Source organism: Punica granatum, chromosome 1 (genome assembly GCF_007655135.1).
Source record: "Punica granatum isolate Tunisia-2019 chromosome 1, ASM765513v2, whole genome shotgun sequence".
Lineage (NCBI taxonomy): Eukaryota > Viridiplantae > Streptophyta > Magnoliopsida > Myrtales > Lythraceae > Punica > Punica granatum.
In genome coordinates, this window is record NC_045127.1 from 43,727,081 (window position 1) to 43,746,949 (window position 19,869).

At 38.0% G+C, this 19,869-nt stretch overlaps 3 protein-coding genes across 6 annotated transcripts; 2 read left to right on the forward strand and 1 right to left on the reverse strand.

Moving 5' to 3' along the window:
- The first annotated feature begins 2,571 nt into the window (after positions 1–2,571).
- LOC116188467 (U11/U12 small nuclear ribonucleoprotein 59 kDa protein) lies at positions 2,572–7,459 on the forward strand. 4 transcript variants are annotated; one of them, XM_031517860.1, is made up of 10 exons: positions 2,572–2,955; positions 3,391–3,497; positions 4,081–4,262; positions 4,398–4,728; positions 4,832–4,915; positions 5,116–5,181; positions 6,054–6,126; positions 6,363–6,748; positions 6,895–6,935; positions 7,094–7,459. In XM_031517860.1, exons 3-10 carry the CDS (start codon positions 4,105–4,107, stop codon positions 7,170–7,172), a joined length of 1,218 nt encoding a protein of 405 aa, XP_031373720.1. In that variant the 5' UTR covers positions 2,572–2,955; positions 3,391–3,497; positions 4,081–4,104; the 3' UTR covers positions 7,173–7,459. The 4 variants fall into 4 exon arrangements, with proteins under 4 accessions (XP_031373720.1, XP_031373728.1, XP_031373712.1 ...); XM_031517878.1 differs by lacking the exon at positions 2,572–2,955 and adding an exon at positions 3,009–3,180; XM_031517868.1 differs by lacking the exon at positions 3,391–3,497 and having other exon boundaries at positions 4,019–4,262.
- Positions 7,460–8,952: 1,493 nt separating this feature from the next.
- On the forward strand, positions 8,953–15,918 carry LOC116211257 (golgin candidate 4). Its single transcript, XM_031545554.1, has 15 exons — positions 8,953–9,398; positions 10,256–10,354; positions 10,791–10,919; positions 11,778–11,927; positions 12,098–12,236; positions 12,324–12,388; positions 12,683–12,847; positions 12,980–13,063; positions 13,209–13,352; positions 14,028–14,324; positions 14,426–14,491; positions 14,622–14,824; positions 14,926–14,980; positions 15,090–15,275; positions 15,431–15,918. Exons 1-15 carry the CDS (start codon positions 9,177–9,179, stop codon positions 15,713–15,715), a joined length of 2,289 nt encoding a protein of 762 aa, XP_031401414.1. The 5' UTR covers positions 8,953–9,176; the 3' UTR covers positions 15,716–15,918.
- A 249-nt stretch (positions 15,919–16,167) lies between these two features.
- LOC116211265 (reticulon-like protein B5) lies at positions 16,168–17,636 on the reverse strand. Its single transcript, XM_031545562.1, has 5 exons — positions 17,331–17,636; positions 17,020–17,200; positions 16,768–16,909; positions 16,622–16,691; positions 16,168–16,541 (listed from the first exon to the last, which is right to left on the reverse strand). Exons 1-5 carry the CDS (start codon positions 17,545–17,547, stop codon positions 16,375–16,377), a joined length of 777 nt encoding a protein of 258 aa, XP_031401422.1. The 5' UTR covers positions 17,548–17,636; the 3' UTR covers positions 16,168–16,374.
- Between the last annotated feature and the right edge of the window lie 2,233 nt (positions 17,637–19,869).

Sequence of the window (19,869 nt, forward strand, 5' to 3'; positions counted from 1 at the left end):
TGGTCCTAATCTCGGCCACCACAACCCTAAATGATAGATCATCGATGATCTCACCTCGGTGGCGTTGGCTGGGATCGAAGCCACCACCGCAGTCCCTCTCTCTCTTCGGAAATCGAAAAGAGAGAGAGACGCAATCGGAGTGGCGATGGCTCCGTTGTTGGCCTCCACCTGCATAGAGGAGTTTGTCGACAACCTCCTCTGTACTAGTGGGGGCCGACGATGGAGCCCCACTACTCCAATTTTGCACTCCCTCTCTTTGATTTCCGAAGAGAGAAAGAGGGACAATTCACATCGATACCAATCTCGATCCTAGCCACTAACGTCGAGTGACATTGCTGGCGACCTCGATTAGGGTGTCGGTGACCGAGTTAAAGGCCACCACCGCCCCTCTCCTTCAATCGCCCTATCCTCCCCCCAATACACACTTTTGTTTATGGTTCGAAATGGATTTGATTTTTGTAAAATTGTAAAGTTTAGTGGCACCGCTGTAATTAATGAAGAAATGCCCCCTACTGAGTGAAGCAGTAAAAAATGGGAGATTCTAAGGTGCAATCATCAAAATCGATGGCATAATTTACATAACTAATTCGCTAAAAATTTAAGTAAAGTTATCTCAAAATTCTTGTAATTTGCTAACATTATAAGTAAAAACTCTTCGAAAATCGTGCATTTTACACTAAATATAAGTAATTTACTACCAACGTAGTAATTTATTCCAACTAATTTCTTAAAATACGTGTAATTTACTTAATATTAAGTTATTTTACTACAAATTTTAGTAATTTACTTGCATATGTAGTACAATCACTTGAAAGTGATTGAACCGTAGATATTCCCCAAAAAAATGAGTGAATGATTAGGTAGGTTTCCACTTGCCTAATCGTTAAATACTATTCTGACATTTTTGGATAAATAATACTTTTTTTTAATTAAATCTATTAAATTAAATCGTTTCTTTCAGTGTTTATCAAACAAGGTGAATGCAACTAAATATTAAAATTTTAATTTCAGCACCAACATAAAGCTTTGTTTGTTTAAATCTAAATTTTACTCCACTCAACTCAACTCTATTCCTCCCTCAATTTTACAACGCAATCACTACTTTTTTATTATTTTTTAAATTTAATAAATTCTCTTACATATTTTTCCTAACTATTATTATAACAAATTTTTTAATATCAGGTTCTCCAAACTATTCATTACTTTTTTGTCTTTTTCTCTAAATTTATAATAAATTCTCTTACATATTTTTTCTTAACAATTATTATAACTAAATTTTTAATAATAAATATTCTCACTTGTGTTCTCTTCATTTTTTTAAAGTTGAATATAGTTAAAAGTAGAGTAATAACTCTACTCCCAAATCAAACGCGAGCTAAGTATTTTATTCAAAACTGTCGAATATTGTTAATATAATATAGATATATATTGAAAATATCACCTTTAATATATAAATTTATTTTGCACATTTCTTAAATAATATTGCAGTTTAAAATCTTTATTTTCACATGCTAAATTTTATTTTTATTCAAAACATGAACATAAATTTATTTTTTAATTAAATTATTTGTTATTGAAAAATTAAGTATAATTGTTAAATTTATCGTAAAAAGTAGTCTAAGTTAATTACATATATTATTATTATTATTATTATTATTATTATTATTATTATTATTATATGCAGTAAAAAAAGCTACACTAAGTAATAAATGCCCGTAGTAAATGCTATCAACACATTAAAAATATTTATTAATAGATATTGTAGTTAATTTACATAAATAAAAATAAGTTTTTATACAACAAAATTCTGATATTATCCATACAATTTCAAATGTAGAATTGAACTATAAATTACTAAAAGTCACTTTGCATCAAAAAATTGACAAAAGATTTAAATTAAGTATTTTAAGTGAAAACGTCGCAATATACTATTAGAAAAATCATATTAAAAGATTATAAAATCGAGTTTCTATTATTTCAACCAAATATATATATCGATCTCGGATAATATATAATGATTAATTAAATATTTACAAAGCAAATTAAATATGAGAATTAGTCATAGAATTTATAAATTATAAATTAATTATTAAAAATTCATACCATTCATAAGAAGTAATTTTATTTTCAAAGATCGTAAATACTTACAATATGTAAATAAACCTGTGCAATGCACATGATTGAAAACTAGTTTATTATAAAGTTGAATACAGTATAATAAATAGTGACATAATATTATATATATATATATACACCGTTAGGATTAAATTAATAAATGCATATAGATTAAGAGTTTGTAAATAAAATTAATAATATTTTTAATATATAAGTGTAAAATATTTGATCATGAAATATTTGGGGTAACTAATCCTATGGTCCAAAAAGTTTTATAGACATAACACTTTGGTAAAAAAAAAAATTCTGTTACTTGTTGGTATACATAATTTCACATTTATTTTAATGTAATGCATTCCGTCATCTCGTCGTCAACTATTGTTGATATATAGTGTGTTACATCATTTAAGAGAATGTAAAATCTAAAAAAATCAAATAAAATATACAGAAAATATAAAAAAAAATCTCTCTCCCTTCCGTTTGCCCCTTCCCTTCCCTCTCTTCTTTGTACAAAGTTACAAACCCTCTAAGCCTTGGTCGTCTGTCGGTCGACTGTGGAACTTGCCGCCAGCCGTTGGAAGCTCGTGCCCGTTGGAAAAGGCTCGTTCGAAGCCTAGTCAGGAAGGAACACTAGCTCAGAGAAAGAGAAAGAGAGAGGGAGAGGAAGTGTGGGAGAAATTGCGGATCGAACGAGGAGGGGAGAGGTGAGGAGGCATTTGGCACTCGAGAGTGGATCGTTGAGGTCAGCACCGTCTCTCTCGAGCTCCGTCGCCAGTCCGCAGTTCATCATCGCGCCGCCATCCTGATTGAGGAAGTCCATTGCCCATACCCATTTGCCAGGTGATTTCTCTCTCTCCTCCCCACTCTTTATTAACTGTCTCTCCAACCCTGTTTTGGTCAAAATAAAATTAAAAAAAAATGGAAGGAAGATGAAGATGGAGGAGAGAGAAGGCTCCGACGATCGATGAGTTGCCGGAACGAGCTTTCGACGATGATAGTGACCGCTGGAGTAATTTACCCAAAAAAAAAAAACTCAAATTGGAATCAGGATTATCTGCGTCTTTGGTTCGTGTTTGTTCTCTGCCTTGCTTTGTAAAAATCTTTACTGACTAATTCATAAAAAAAGACAACCTTTACTCTGATTTGATGGACCTTCCCGTCTTTGAGAGGAAGTAGAGTAGCTACCGACGCGAGTGCTGCGGCCAATTTGCTCTTGCTAGCCTCACTGGCATCTCCCTTCATTCATCATCTCCTTCTTTCTCTCTCTCTCGACAGCCTTCTTGACCGGTTCTGGGAAGTTGCACTCGTGCTGATCGTGGGAAATCCGTCCCTCGTTGACCGCCGTCCGAAATCAGCATCAATTACTGATCAACGACCGTGAGGTTGAGGAAATTTCACACCTTTCCGTGGAATTCTATGTCTAAGTTTCCATGCAACCCAAGTGTTTGTGAAATGGCCTGATGGAGATTAATGAGTCTGTAGTTCAATCATGGCATGGGCCGAGTTCAATCTTCGTTCTTGAGATTTTCATTTTTTTTTTTGTGGATTATAGCTACTGTGCTTGTATGTTTCGATTGATGGAGTGTAAATGACTTTTATTTTGATTCTTTAATTCCAAAGTGAGGATGTGAAATGGTCATGTACGAGGAATGCTTGTTTACAGAGTGAATCATAGGATTGTGGAGATTGAAATGAGTTCAGTGGAAATATTCTGTTTGATAAAATGCTTCAACCAAGTTCTAATTACGAAGCCGTGCACTGGGAAAATCATTTTCACTCAACTAATTAAATAAAGTAATTTATTTTATGTTGGATTTTATGTTGCAAGACTATAATTGTTGATGCTCCAAGCTCCAATCAAGCTCTATATCCTATATTCTTATACCAATTTTTGTAAAGTTAGGTTGTGATTGTCACTAGCATCTTGCTCACCTGTTGAGCTCGTGCAATTGATGAAAATCACAGGATTTGGTTTTTCCTCTTTCGACGATGAATCCTGTTGCTGTTCCTGGCCAATATGCTACTCCACCTACTTGGTTTCCTGTTTTACCACCCAATCGTCCTCCATCAAGTGCCTTTTGGGACAGCACCAGTGTCCATGATTGGTTACGAGAGCTACAGGAAACACTTTCTATTGCAAGAGCAATGTGAGTTGGCTTCCCCTATTATCTCTCGTGCTATCCTTGATTGGTTCTGATTCGAATTACTTCTGGAGCACAAGCTGCGCAATTGTTGTTTCTGCATATGGAACATATTGGATTTTTCTTTCCTTTTTTCCGCAGGCAAAAGGAGCTAGAGATGTTAGTGCTGATTAAAGATAATGAAGATGTAAAAAGTAGGTCTGCTGATGCTTCAGTTCATCAGTTTTTGAAACACATTGAAGATTGCAATTTTGACATTGGGTTCCAAGAGTCATGCTCAGTACAAGCCGCAAATGCTTTGATTTCAAAGTTGAGGGAACAGCTTGAGCCGTTTAGAGTTGTTACTGACGAGAATAGTCCCTGGGAGGAGAAATCTGCGGCTTTTAGATTGCGTAACAGAGTAAATAAGTCCAAGAGGAACAAGCTTTGGAGAAAGAGAAAGAGAATACGAGTTGCAGAGAGGGTAGAACAGGTGCTTTGAATGACTAGGTTACACCTTCAGTTAAGCTGCATATGCTGTTATCTAATCTGAGAAAAAAGAAGCTTATTTCTGATTGTTCCCCGTTAATAATTAGGAGCGTCAACGATTTGATCAAGCTGATAAAGAAGCTGATGAGTGGAGGGCAAGGGAGATTGCCATGGATATTTCAAGACGAAAGGTACTGGACTTTTGGGGCTAGAATTTAGGATTGCTCTGGAAAAAAAAAAAAATATATATATATATATATATATATATATAAAGGACTGCATAAGTTAGATGTGCAAGTTTAGACATGATTTCTGAACCTTATATCATCTCTATTTGCGAGTCGCTTTTATATTTATAGATTCTGAAGCAGCTTGTTCTTTTTATATCTAGGTAGAGAAAATGAAGGAAATAGCAAAGATGAAGGCGAAGGAGGAGAAAAAGAGATTGGAATCTGAGGTGAGATTAAATTTGCATGTGATATTCAGCTCAGTCAGAGATCTCAGCTTCAGTTTATTGGAATTGGCCATAATCTATAAGTATCCTTTGAATTGTTTTACTATTGTCGGATATATCAGAAGCAAGCCTTGGATCTTATTTTATATTGCCCAGCGCTCTCTTCTTTCCTTTTATTTTCTTGTCTTCATATTGCTTGATTTAAGCTCCTATGGTGCATTAATCATTAGAGAGGATAAAGCTTAACTGGCAAATGCTTAGCTATTCTTCTGTTTTTTTTTTTGGGTAATTTAGTTGGTTATGTCTTCTAGTTTATTATGGAGGTTCTTCCTTTAGGTTGATAGTAATAATATGTTTCCCCAAATAGCTATGAACATATTGTCGTTTGATCGATTTGCACAAAAAGGTAAGCTGGCATCCATAAAGATGGAAAGGGGGAAAAGTCATTTATGAAGATGTGGATCATATGCAGCTATCTTCAAGTTCTATTGAGGCTGTTGTTATTTTTTCTACTTTATTTTCACGTCAAATGATTCCAAGGCTCATCTGGTTTACTTCATTGGAGAATGCACCTTATAAAACACTTAAGAATGACGCCATGTATAAATGCAGTCCCCAACTTGTTTCTTCATTAACTTATTTTCCTTGAACAATTATCTTTCCAGAAAAATGAAAAGAAAAAAAAAATGAAAAACAACAGGGCCTGTTCCCCCTAAACAGGGGACTTCCTGTCCTGAGAAAACTTTGTTGGCTTTAAACACCTTATATTTCTGTGACTTTTTTCAACTGTACTTTCTTGAATTTGTTTGTGTTGCTGCTCCTTTTATCTTGTCTTCCTTGACTTGCTATTCTTAAAAAGGAAGTGATATTTTCAGCTTGAGCTGGTTCTGATTGTGGAGAAATTGCAAGAGTTAAGGTCCATCAGAATCCAAAAGTTGAAGAAGCTAGGTTTGTGATCTGCCTACTCTATCCTGCATTGTCTCTTTTATGAGGTTTATCCCACATGCACAATTGGAATCATTGCAAATTGTCCCTCTGAAACCATTGTCTTTGTTGCGAGAATGACTCCAAATCCACGTGCAAAATTTAAGTTTTATTTAGTCTAATAGGGGCTGTTATTTACTTTTTTGTCCATGGGCCATTTCATCTATGTTTCGTGATGGTGATCAGATTCGTTCTTGCAGGGCATTTCATCCCCGAAGAAGATGATGAGTTTCTTGAGAGAGTTCGAGCTGCAGTTGAGGAAGAAGAGCGCCTGGCAGCTGCTAAAGCTCATATTGATGCTGCTAAGGATGCCATTGCAAGTGCTGAAGTGTCTAGGAAACCCACTCAGAGCTCTGAACCTGAGACAAAAGATCTAAATGACAATAAACCTGGAAACTTGGAAACAAGAGACCAGACTACTGAGGCTGAAGTTGTTACATCCACGGAAACGAGCACTGCATGTGATGTGAACCAAGTCTCAGATGGGAATGCTTGTGGTGGAACTTATGATTCTGTGGCCAATCTTCCAGCAGAGTTCTATCATTATTATCATGGGAGTAACCATGACATGAGTACACTCATCGAGGTTTGTTTGCCTCAATTGTGTGGTGTTTTGGATACTTGAATTAGGTAGATTACACGGGAATCTGCAAGAGTGAATAGGTGAAATCTACTCTGTAGTGTGACAGTTGTGGCCCGTTTTTTAACTGAACCATGCATTGCCATTCGCAGGTTAGAAGAACATGGGATGCTTATATAAGACCAGGAGGAAGGTGAGCATGAACTCGTAATACTGTGTGTTGTGTTCCGAGTGGCCTTAGGTCCATATTAGAGATCTGTCTGTAATTTTTTTTTTCTAACTAGGAATGCACTGTTGATAGAACCATGGGTGTCATTACATCATTCAAACAATTTCTTGGTATCAATGCAGCCGAATACCAGGCCACTGGGTTCAACCACCACCACCTGCGGATGAAGTCTGGGCGTCCTACTTGGTGAAGCCAAAATAAGGAAATCTTTGTTTCGGTTTTGGTGAGTCTTCCTGATTGAAGGTACAATGGTGGCCACTGAATTTAGCTGACCTGTAGCTCATGACTTTTAATTTTTCGTCTTCAAGAATTAGCCAATACATAAGCTATATCATCTGCGTCTTCAGCACATGTCTTGCTCCGGTGGAAGGCTTTGGTTCCATTTTCTTTTCGTCATTCTGATGAAGACGGTTCTGTAAATCATCTTGAGGAAACGATCTATGAGTTTTGCTGTCTATGATCCAAACTGTTCCGTGTTTGCCTTTTTATTGGTTCATAATTTATTTATTCCATGTGGTTACATTCACCGGGAGTTTACATGAAATCATTGAAGAACTGCAGAATTGAAATTTGAATTCTATTGAAACTTTGATCCTAAACTTCGAGCACAGACGCTAGAAGGAGGGGGGCATCCTGTGATTCATAGCACCCTCTCCATGGACCTCGGACTGCATTTCAGATGTAATGAAGAAGGAAGAAGATGCACGGGGCACTGCAAATACGAAAAAAGAGAGCTAAACCCTCATCTCCAAGGGAAGTTTTGACTTAGACATTCCTTGATCAATGAAGAGATTCTTTAATGCATCTATGAAGTGGAGTAATTGAATCAATTAGAACAGGAAATATTGTCCGAGAGATGATGACAATCGATTAGCACAAATCTCTTTGTGTGCACGATGTCGTAGCTGTCGGAGCACATTACCATATTCATGTGGTGTAGCTAGACGAGGTAGACTTGGGTGTCGCAGGCCTGCCCACTTTCGTGGTCCAGACTAAACCCTACTTTCTTAGTTCCTTAGGCCCAATTTGACCTCACCCTCCCTCTGGAGAAAGTTTCCATCAGAAGATCTCAAATAATACTCCATGTATAATAGTAATAATAATAATAATAATAATAATAATATTATTATTATTATTATTATTATATCATAACATATATATATATACATTAATTTATGAATCGCTCATACATATATCTTTGTCTCACGGTGTCTGAGAAATACATTTTCAGGCATCGACCAAACAATTTTATTTTTATCATCCAAAAAGAGAAAATCTATTTAACTAGATATAACTTGGTGATTGAATGAGTTCAAACCCAGTCATTAGATTATGAATCATTATTCCTCACTCGAGATGATGAATTAGTCGAAGCACACCAACAATAGTCTGAAACAACTTGACCACCCAAAAAGCAACATTCAAAATTTTAATGGTGTGTTTGGTTATAGAGTTAAGTGAAGTTGAATTTTGATTTTAATTGTGTAATAATGATTGTGTTGTTGAATTATAAAAAAAGTATGAAAAAGTAATAAATAATTAATAAAAAGTAATGATTGTGTTGTTAAATTGTGAAAAAAAGTAATGGACAGTTGAGAGAATTTAATATTAAAAATTAAATTGAATAATTAAAAAATTAAATAAAAAAATAATTGTGTTGTTGATTTTTATTGTGTAATGAGTAGAGTTAAAGTTAGATTAAAATTTAAAAATTTGATTATAAAATCAAGGGAGGTGTAAGTGTCTTTTTCATCAAATCACGTACTATTCCTTCTCTATAGTCGAAAGAATTGCAATAATTTTTTTCCTTTCTATTTCACCAAAATTCAGGTAAATTCCGCGTTGCCTAAACTCAAATAGTTTTTCATTTTGGATTTTCTCAGTGTGTGTGTTTTTTTCTTTTTAAATTATTTTTCCGATTTTCTAGGCAAAAGATAATTAAGAAGTTTACTTAAGAGCCCCCCCAATTATGATTTTTCATTCATATCGCGTCCATTTTATCTCCACCCCGAGTCTCCTTCCGTAGCAAGGGAAGAAATTCACTTCACAGATCTACCTTTGTCCTTCTTCTTCAACTCCGAATCTCCGTAATCATTTCCCCCCTCCACCGGTTCTCTGTCGGAACCTCCGAGCTCTCCACCGACCGGAAAGAATCCGCTCACCGGCATTGCTCTCCCGCCGAGTCTCTTCCCCCCTGCGTGAGAGATGCTGAGCCCGCTCTCGAATTGGAGGGAGAATCTGGAGAAAATCGCTCTCGGCGTGCAGGAGGAGGACGACGACGAGGAGGAGCTCGAGATCTACGGCCGCAGCAACGGACATGATGATTCCTCGTTCTCTGATCGGAGGAATTCCCACAGCTTCGCTCATTCCAAGTCCTTCTCCCCTTCTCCAATGTCGAATGGGATCGATTCTGCTTACGGCCTCGAGGTACGCGTCTTGTTCGTAGATGGATTCAATTGTATGAGTTAGTTGCGGAGCGTAGTCGTCTTTTTACCGCACTGCATGATAAAGTCCGCTGCCATTATTATTGATCCTGATTTAGCGAAGAACATCTACATCATACGTTTCGTCTCTACTACCTTGATTTCCGATTGGAATTGAACAAACATGGTGCCTCTATTAGTTCTCCAGCCAGTCTTTACCAGTCCTATGGTGATTCTAGGCATGCTGTGAAGACTGAGTTCATCAGCTGGACTTCTGATGCTGGACTCAATTGCTGATATTTACTTCGTTTCTCTTGATAATATAACTACTGTTCCTTTGATGTTCGTGATCGCCACCATGAGCATAATACGATCAGTTTGATGTATCATGTAGATTTTCTGCTTATGGGTGCGTTTTTTTAAAAGTGTGCTTGCTAGGCCAGATTAGAAACTGCCATAGCCTGATTAGAGTTGTCTGAAGAAAATGTTGTTCTGAGCTATTTGGATATTTGAATTACATTACTGACTGGGCAAAAAAACAGATTTAGAATTGCATTTAACGTTGCCATTGATTATCCATTGTTTCAGCTGCTACTGACATCTTCGGTGGTCTCTCCTATTATGTCTTTTTATATTTTGCTTAAGGAAGTGGTGCCTCTCTGTGTTTTTAGAACATGCTGTACCTTCGTGTTGTGAAGTGCATCAGAGGTTACAATGACTTACTTCCAGCATTTAGATTGTCTATGCAACTAAATGGTTGACTAGTCACGTGCTAGACTTTTTATAAATATTCTTGCCGTCATGTTGATTATTTTTTTTATGAATTCTTCGTAAAAAAATAAGGCATTTTTTGTCCTGCAGATTGAACAGTGCAAAGCCGAAATTAGGAGGCTACAGGAATCAGAGGCAGAGATAAAAGCACTATCTGTAAATTATGCCGCCTTATTGAAGGAGAAAGAGGTACTTTATTCCCTAGCTGTTTGCCTTTGTTTCTTGATAGATATGGCCTGCATAGGTTTTGCTTGTTTGCTGGAAATAGTCTGCTTGGGTAAGTGTTGCATAAATTAATTATTTGTAAGATAAGTCTGTTTGTGATTCGCATGAAGTCTAAATTAATTAGAGTTTGGTTGTCTTGGTTATTCTATGGTAGCCAGACGCCTTGATTTATCAAACCTTAGTTTGCCAAATACAAATGATTTGTTGACTATCGTCAGGTATCATATTGAATGAAGCCCAATAAATCAGGAAAATGTTATATACCAAAGTTTTTAAATAATCTCTAAATTGTAAAATGTTATTGGCTATCATATCTTCTTTATATATGGGTTTCACTGCTCTCATTAGAGCTTTCTTTTTTATGGGTGATGACCATTTTATGATTCTTCTTCTCCGGCAGGATCAAATCTCTAGATTGAACAAAGAGAATGGGGTATTGAAACATAACTTGGATGCCACTAGTGCTGCTCTGAATGGATACAGAAATGAGAGTAGCAAAGCAGCATCAAGCACTACAACTGCACTTAAGGTACTGTATGTAATCTAAACCTTTATGGAAATGGAATGTTAACTGGAAACAGGCTCTAGATTATACTTGGACAATTGTTTATAGGAAGAGTAGCAAAAGGTCGATCTTTAGCTTGTGGTTTTATTTGTTTGGGTATACACAGAAACATCCTTGATGCCGTAGAAGGTCTCAGCGACCAATGGAAATCCTTGAAATTCTGGAAATCATCAGACATCTTGATATTCAGGAAATTGTCAGACATCTTGATATTCTGGGGCACCCAAGAGGCATTATGTTACTCCATGGGCATCAAGTGCTCTGGAAGTCCCAATTAGGTTTTTGAATAATGGCATATCTATGTTCTCCTTTTGACTTCCTAGATAGCTTGCAATGCAATAGCCATGCCATATTCTGCCATTTGCTAAGGGTTAAAGCTGGTCATTGCCTGAGATTATAGGGAGATTAATTCTCTGGTGATGCATGAATATTCCTGTTGATAGTTGATATGCTCAATGTCGTTCATAAATTGAAGAGATGCCTCTTATGGATTCAAAATTATTTGGCCAATGTCTACCATAATTGTTACTTTACTCTTGGTTTGTAATAAGTACCCATATATACAGTTTCCATGTTTAAAATTTTAGCACTTTCTTAAAATAGTTTATGCCATCTCGAATAAGGTCAATCTTGAAATAGTTTTAGCTGTTTCGTTGTTGTCTTTAGGTAAGATCAATCTGTGCTACCTTATTGAATATTCTGCTAGTGGAATTTAATTCTTCTGTAACTGTAACATTCAGTTGGAAGTTCTCGGATGTGTTGGAAGTGTTACTTTTTGTCTTAGCATCATGGGTTGGCTGAGTTTTCTGAAATATTTTCCAGGAAACTGTTGAGCTATCACCCAGCCAGCAATTCAAACTTGCGGCTCAAGGGAAAGCCCGTTCTAGTAGTAATGGCATTGTCCCAAAGCAGGATATCTTAGGCAATGGAACCAAGAATTCTGCTCATGATTACAATCAGGGGAAGGAAAAGGTAAATGGTGCACTTTTTCCTTAAGTAGCATTGATTTGTATGTCACTGTTCTAATGTCACATACTTGTAGGAATTTCAGTGTTCTAGGGCTCGGTTTCTCAGATTTTGTTTCTAAACTGAAACAAAGTGCTAAATAGATGAACTTGACGATAATTACCAATGTCTTTTAGGAACTTGCAGATTTACTAGAAGAGAAAAACCGGTACCTTGCAGCACTACAGGCCAAACATGATTTACAATTAAGAGAACTCAAGATGGAACTTGAGAAAGAACGCAGTAATGTGGCAGATATGCAATTGAAATTACAAGGTATGTTTGGTTAGCTCTGATATATTGAAGAAATTGCATTATCTTATATCATTACCTACTGTGCTGATCTTCGTTTCTCATTTCTAGAGGGACACAGATTAAAAGAAACTTTTCAGGATCAGCTAAAATCAGTGCAAGCAGACAAAGACAAAGTGAGTGTTTAAGTTGATATTTGTAGTAACCAGATGTAGACATAACAACTTGCAATATCTGTTTTCATTGTCATTCACTGGGATATCAAAGTTGTTCATGTTCCTTAAAATTTCCTATTAGTGTGCCTGAAAGTTTAGGGCAGGTGAACTTTCTTTTCTATTAATGTGGAAATAAAGCTGATGTGAACATCTAAAATGCTTTTTTAGAACTTTTCTTCACTAAAATAGTTCAATTGGTTTCTCATGTTTCTTCTCCTACCGGTCTCTGGTGGTGAAATTTTCTCGGTATTGCAGAGCTTCAGAGAGATGATCCAAATGCGCAATGAGTTGAATGAGAAATTATCTGAAATGAGACGATTGCAAATGGAGTTGAATAGGGTTGAGGGCGTAGATGTTTCTGATGTGGGAGGTTTGAAAAGAGTAATTGCCAGTCTAGAGAAAGAAAATGCAATCCTTAAGGTACGCCCTTTTCTGGTTCAAGGTGTCCCTCCACCACCACCCTTTTTCTAGGAAACATGCTTTGTGCATGTTTGAATGTTTATTTTGTTCGTTTTTGTGCATCTAACATTTGGTGTCAATTATTGTACGTAGACGGAGAAGATTGAACTTGAGACATCCTTGAGAAAGAACATGAGCCATTCAACTGAAAAAACATCAACGAGGAGTCTAAGGGAGGTGATTCTTTTGCTTATAATCTCTCTTCCCTATCCTTGGCTAAGCCTTTGAACTGGCCACACATGATTATTGAATGTGGTTGCAAATATGCTTGGTTTCTGTATTGGAAGTTTAATTTCTCGTTTCTCTTGAAATATCTATACAGGAGGTAAGCGTCTCTGGTTTTCCTGGCAGAGAAGAGTTGCAGCAATCTTTGCAAAACTTGGAGAAATCTTTGGAGGAAGCACGCCGAGAGAGAGATAAAGTGAAGAAGGAATTGAATCGGCTTAAACAGCATTTACTGGACAAGGTAGTGTCATATAATCCACATTGCTTCTTATTTCAGGGATGATCAGCTATATTCCTTTAATAGAAACCAAATGGCCAATTGCACGAATATGCATCTGGTAGATATCCTATATATTGCATAAGCTGCTTACAAACTTGTCCATCTCTCCCGTGCAAACAAGAGTTTCTTGCTGTTTTATTTTCTACATTGTGGATGTGTGATGCTTGTTGTGATGACTGCTGATTTCAAAAACCATTGCTTTTGATATATTGTCACAATACACTTGGATGTCTCTTAAGCTTTCTTTGGTTTCAGATCAGTATTCAGCTTGTTAATTGATAATTTCTTTGTTATTTTTCATCTTTCTGATTAATTTCCAATTATAAAAAGCATGAATATACAGTTGAGATACCCAATGATGTAGAACATAATAACTGTATCACTTTCTTTAGTCAGTGTTGAATGAGCCCATCTCAACACTTGAAAATTCTCGTGAATTTTATGCTCACATCCTCAGCATCATTCTATTAGTCTGACATGGAAACCTGTCTTCTTGAGTACCAGATTCCTTCTTCTGGTCCTAACATTGAAATTTTGCTGGAAGTGGATCTGGGATTCTGTACCTCTCAAGTGAGTTTAATTTTTTAACTTTCTGCAGTCAAAATTGAAGATTTCTATTGCTCCAATATTGTCTAGGAATCTGAGGAGTCGGAAAAGATGGATCAAGACAGTAGAATTATTGAAGAACTTCGAGAAAATAATGAGCGTCAGAGAGCTCAGATTTTATGCCTGGAGAAAGCTCTAAAGCAGGCAATAGCAAGCCAGGATGAAGTAAGAACCAACAATAACAGTGAGCTTCAGAAATGCAAGGAAACCATTGACGAGCTGAACAGGAAGCTTGCTAGCTGTATAAGTACCATAGATGCAAAAAACATGGAACTGCTGAATCTTCAAACTGCTCTTGGCCAATATTATGCTGAAATCGAGGCTAAGGTAAAACAAGTAAACTTGTGACCTGAGCAACAGCTCTTTATTCAGTGCTTGGTAAAATGTTGCCCACTTGTGGTTTTTATTTAATTTCTTCTCATGATTAGGAGCATTTGGAAAGAGATTTGGCTCTTGCAAGAGAAGAATCTGCTAAACTTTCAGAGCTTCTGAAAGTAAGTTTTATCTTCCTTAACTATGATTTAATGGTCCTACTCTATTTTTCAGTTGGTTTGGGAGTCGTTCAATCATGAGCATATGTGAAATGAAGGCAGTTCCTTAATATTCAGAATATCCTCATGGCAGGTTGCAGATAAGCAGACGGAAGCATTTAATAGGGAAAAGGAAGAAATCTTGGTCAAACTCTCTCAAGCTGAAAGTGCGCTTGTGGAAGGCAATAACAGAGTGAATAAGCTTGAAGAGGACAACGCGAAACTGCGACGGGCCCTTGAGCAGAGCATGACAAGACTCAATAGAATGTCGATGGACTCTGATTTCTTGGTCGACAGGTTTGGCATCTTAAGTTTGGTCAGACAGAATTATCCTTTAAAATTGGATTTGTTTATATCTGTTTTGGAAGTTATTGAAAAGATGATTATGTATTCCACAGGCGAATCGTGATCAAGTTATTGGTGACCTATTTCCAGAGAAATCACAGCAAAGAGGTAGTCACACTGACTCAGGAATCATCTTTCCCATTTACGGCAGAAAGCAGACTTTTGCTTTCTGTGATGCATTGTAAAGACTGTCCTGACTGCTGGTGCCATTGTCCAGGTTTTGGATCTCATGGTACGCATGCTAGGTTTTTCAGACGAAGACAAGCAGAGGATCGGTGCTTCGCAACAAGGTGCTGGGAAAGGCGTTGTTCGAGGAGTTTTGGGTTTCCCAGGTCGCCTTGTTGGCGGTATTCTGGGAGGAAGCTCAGCTGAAGCACAATCCAATATGGCATCAGAAAACCAGGTAAATGCATTGAAATTTCTTGAGATACTTGTCACTGCATTGACGTGATTATTCTACATGTAACTTTCACATGATTTGTTTAAACCGTGGAATTTTCTTCTCTTTCCTATGGTCCCTGTCTTCTATTCATGTTAAGCTTGCTTGCTTCTTTGCAGTCCTTTGCAGACCTATGGGTCGACTTCCTTCTCAAGGAAACAGACGTAAAAGAGCGGAAGGAGTGCCTTGAAGGGGCAGCTGATCCAGCTGCAGGAGCTGCTAATCCACCAATCCCCAACAGTGGACCGGACATGCCTTATATGGCTCCAAGTTTCTCGAGATTTGGTTCATCTACAACTCAAAGTGCTCGGCAGTTTGAACCCTTTGGTTCGGAGTTCTCCACGGTTCCCCTTTCATTCTCTGACGGCACATCTCAGGTACAGAGACCTCTCCCTAGATACTGAAGATTATTAAATATGTTTTGACCATCAATGTAACTATGGTGTAGAATATCATCGTCATCCTTGCCATTCTATCCTGTTGCCAATTTGTTTGTTCTTTACAATTTGTTGAAATGGAAAGTTGCGATCACCATTTGTTTGGCGCCCAATGCGATTGGAAACTCACATATCATGATAATGATATACCTATACCTAGTCTTTTTGTATATGGCAATTTGCATCCCTTTTTCTCTCTCTTTTGAGGCATTCCCAGTGGGTTCTGAAACCTTCTACTACATGTAAAGTCTACCCACTAATTGTTCATTTTGTTATTGAACCGCATCCTCGTGATTACAGTTGCATCCATTTTGGATTCAATGTAGAATTACACAGTAGGTAGGGCTTAAGTGGACACGAACTGACCGCCCTCTGAACTGGCCACCGTGTAAAAGGCAGCATTCAAAAACAGGCCGGAGGCAACAGAATATTCAATGCTGGTACCAGTAGTCGAGACACAATATACATCAAAAAGATCAATCATTCCCTTATCTCATCAACCAAACCATCTTGATATTGCAAAAACTCGTTTGCTAGAGCTAGTCCTAATAAATAATAAAAGAGAGAAATATGATAAGGTCGACGACTGACTTCTGGCAGCACCCAAGCCCTCTGGATTTTGCTCTTCAGATAGCTTTCCTTTTTATCCCTCCCATGGGAATCTTACTCAGGACGATCGCTACGAGCCTCGAGTAGCGTTGGCGTACGGCGGAGATTGCCCTCTCTGCTAACGGATCAACTCTGTGCTCATACTTCTCGTAGAGAACCGGTAAGGTGTGGAGCAATATGAAAGCTGCGATTCAATTTCAAATTACTAGTCAGCTTCGGCTGTCTCAAAACTAGTCGTGAAATATTGCTAAAACAAATCCTTACATAAGTATAGCAGCGTCAAGAAATTACACCAACTTCCGACTATGGATAACATCCAGAGTCCAGCAATGATCTACAGGATGCAAAACGCCATTAGTTTAACGAGTGAAGTGGAAGTAATGGATTGAGGATGAAGGTAGTGAAAGTACCGCAAGAAACTTCTTGAGATCTCTCCCGCATGCTGCCTCTCGTAGGATTGCAAGGCTCTGGTTCAGCCCAAGTCTAACTGCAGATGCAATCTGCAAGAATGGCTCCTCTGGGATAAAGACTCCCGGGATATGGGGCCGTGACCTGCGTAAAAAGAGCAGTTGAGCTTGATGAAACGTGGCTGCTCAACAGTCGGAGGCAAATTATAGCCATTACTAATTACAGATCGCGCACTGATAGACGCTCGGACTCACTTCTTTACGAAAGCCATCGCATTAGACCAGAGGAACAAAGTCGAGAGCAAGAGTATTAGCACGTGGGATATGAGAGTAAGGAATCGGTACTCGAGCAGTATGAACAGAACCCAAACCACCGTGGCACCACCGAGAACCGTACTAGATATCTTCTTGTTCCTCCACAGCAGCATATCGGCAGCTGCATAAAGTGATCACGGGCACTCAGAATCACAATGAGGGTGATAAGTGGCAAATAAGTTCTATGATGCCGTCGGATGTTTTCCTATTTTCCTCGGCAACATATATACTGATGACCTCACGGACCGTACCTTTTCCTCTGCCAAGGATCTCGTGCACTGATTTCTCCCTTCCGAAGAGGCGGTACATCTTAGCTTCTGCCGATGAGCAGGCAGCCATATTGTCTGTGTCCGAGTCACAGTTCGACGAGGATGACAACGAATCGTCGTGTCCATCGTGCATCTCCTCGCTTGCATTCTCGGAGACTGGTTCCCCTGTGGGAGTTTCATTCACCGTCTCCTCGGCCATTGTTATCGGTACTGAGATTGGCCCGAAGCAATTTCGCGCTAACAAAAACTTTGAAATTATTGAATGATAAGAACAAATGAGTCTCTCATGCGAATGGCAAATGCTGGGCATTTATATCCCCGGGGGGAGCTAATGGTTAACGGCGTAAATTTTGGTATTGGCCGGCGGAATGGGCGGTGACGACGGCGTTAATTGACGGTGTTTGTGGGGACATCTCTCAGTTGCTTTAGACGTGGCGACGGTGATGGACGGTGGATTTTGTGAAGATAAGGCACCGAAAGCACTCCACGTGGCGACAAGACAGTGGTCAGAGATGAAAAGTCCTGGCGACCTTTTTTTTATATTCTTTTTTTAGGTTGAAAGGGAAATGCTCGAAGAAATTAAACAGTACAAAGGTAGGGTACGACGGCTCCAATAAATCTCTTAACAAGGCATTACAAATAGACTTGAGAACATGGACGTTTAAATGGTGTGAGATTGCTCACGGGCTAACCAATCAGTGCAAGAATTGCGTTCTCTGCAAACGTGCTGCTCAATAACTTCCCAATCCTTCCAAATTGCAGTCTTGATCCCATTTACTAGAGATCGGAGTAAAGGAGCACAGGCTCCGTGGCTGATAATAAGCTCTTGAATTACAGGGGACAGTCTGTCTCCGCAATGAGTTTCCGACAACCAAGGGACCAAGCAAGATCGAGACCGGTAAGAACACCGCTCAGCCGAAACTGAAGAGGCAATACCAAGATTATACATGAAGCCACCTATCCAATTCCCATTAGAATCTCAGATGATGCCTCCAGCGTCAGCAAGACCATGATGATGTCCCCCCAATGACTTCTCTCTTTCTTTTATTATTAAGTGGAACCCATTAAGTTACGACACTTTAATTTGAGTCTGAATACTCTTGCTTTTAACTCGTTTTAGAGTTTTTTTTTTTCGGTGGGTTAGAGAGTTCAATTAATCGAGATACGTGTAAATTGGTTTGAATACCACATGATCGCATATCGAGAATGAAAAAGATGGAGCAAGCAATCCAATTCGTGGTAAAAGTAGGGCGAAGTTTGAGAAGACCTAAAAAGAGGGGGGGGATTGAATGAATAAATCGTCCAACATTTGTAGGATTTGGTGGAGTGGGATGGGGATTGGAATCTCTTGTTTGGATTGTGGGGTTTTAAACAGGGGAGGCGTTTCGGGGACGGAGCAAATGTGCTGGCAGTGAGGCAATTTGCCTCTTGAGATTCTCCCAAATCCCATAATGTTTTACATATTATTACTATAAAAATGTATTTGTATTCCATAATTAATGTAAATTGCCCCCCTCAAAATATTATAAAATATATCTACAGATAAAACCTATTGAAAAAAAATAAATATAAAATATGCCTTGTCAAAGTATTTGCTCCCTAATGTGTAGTTCTGAAAAAACAAAATGAATTAGCCTCTGAGGATTTTTCATCTTGGCCCAAAATAAAAAAAAGACTAGCTGCCATTGCGCACCACATACTAAAAGATTCTCCTTATTAAAAAAAAATCAATTTAAAGTGTTTCTTCCCTTTGCTTGAGCAAGAAGACAGAGAGACAAGAGGCCAAAGAGCCACAGCCACAAAACCGAACTTGGAAGGTTGGAACGACAGAGAGATAGAGTCGTAGAGATAAAGAATAACGCCACAAAGGAGGGACTGAGGGAAAGATCGGATTGCGAGTAGAGCAATAAACTGTAATCTTTTTTGCGTCTTCTCCTTCCTTTATAAATGTAAGTCTATGATGTCTGATCTCTGCTTCTCTCAATTCTCATACCTCCTCAACCCCATGATCACCGCTCTAAAGCTTTCTTTTGGGTCATGCTTTTGCATTTCTGTCTAATCCATCGAAATTCCTTGAGCTGTTGGTGCTTGAAATTTATTGGACAACTTGTTTTGTTCTAATGTAAATATCTAGTGGGTATAAGAGTAAAGATTGAATCTTTTGAATTTTTTTTCTTGTGTAGATATGGATAAATATCTTATAAAGAAGAAATCAACCGTAGAAGAAACATCAATGGCCAGAGCGAATGATGATTGCTAAAAAAGAAGACATTTAGAAATCAATTTGGAAGATCTCCTTTCGGATCCCGGGCTAAGGAAGATAATTTCCAATTATCATCCTAATGACCGTGATAGAATTAGAAGGCATTATTTGCAACAAGATCCATGACAACTGAAAGGACATGATTTTCCTCAAAAGAAATTCGGCAATATATTCCAGCGCTTTGTTCCAAAATGGTTTAGGAGCGTAAATTTGGCTAGAATATAGTACTGCGAAAGATATCGCCTTTTGTTTGTGTTG

Coding starts and splice junctions, on each gene's coding strand:
- LOC116188467 (XM_031517860.1), top strand. CDS start 4,105: ATGAATCCTGTTGCTGTTCCTGGCCAATATGCTACTCCACCTACTTGG. Junction 4,263..4,397: donor CTTTCTATTGCAAGAGCAAT/GTGAGTTGGCTT, acceptor TTTTTTCCGCAG/GCAAAAGGAGCTAGAGATGT. Junction 4,916..5,115: donor TGGATATTTCAAGACGAAAG/GTACTGGACTTT, acceptor TTTTATATCTAG/GTAGAGAAAATGAAGGAAAT.
- LOC116211257 (XM_031545554.1), top strand. CDS start 9,177: ATGCTGAGCCCGCTCTCGAATTGGAGGGAGAATCTGGAGAAAATCGCT. Junction 12,389..12,682: donor TGCAAGCAGACAAAGACAAA/GTGAGTGTTTAA, acceptor TCGGTATTGCAG/AGCTTCAGAGAGATGATCCA. Junction 15,276..15,430: donor ATATGGCATCAGAAAACCAG/GTAAATGCATTG, acceptor GCTTCTTTGCAG/TCCTTTGCAGACCTATGGGT.
- LOC116211265 (XM_031545562.1), bottom strand. CDS start 17,547: ATGGCCGAGGAGACGGTGAATGAAACTCCCACAGGGGAACCAGTCTCC. Junction 16,692..16,767: donor ATCTCAAGAAGTTTCTTGCG/GTACTTTCACTA, acceptor TGCATCCTGTAG/ATCATTGCTGGACTCTGGAT. Junction 16,542..16,621: donor CTTGACGCTGCTATACTTAT/GTAAGGATTTGT, acceptor ATTGAATCGCAG/CTTTCATATTGCTCCACACC.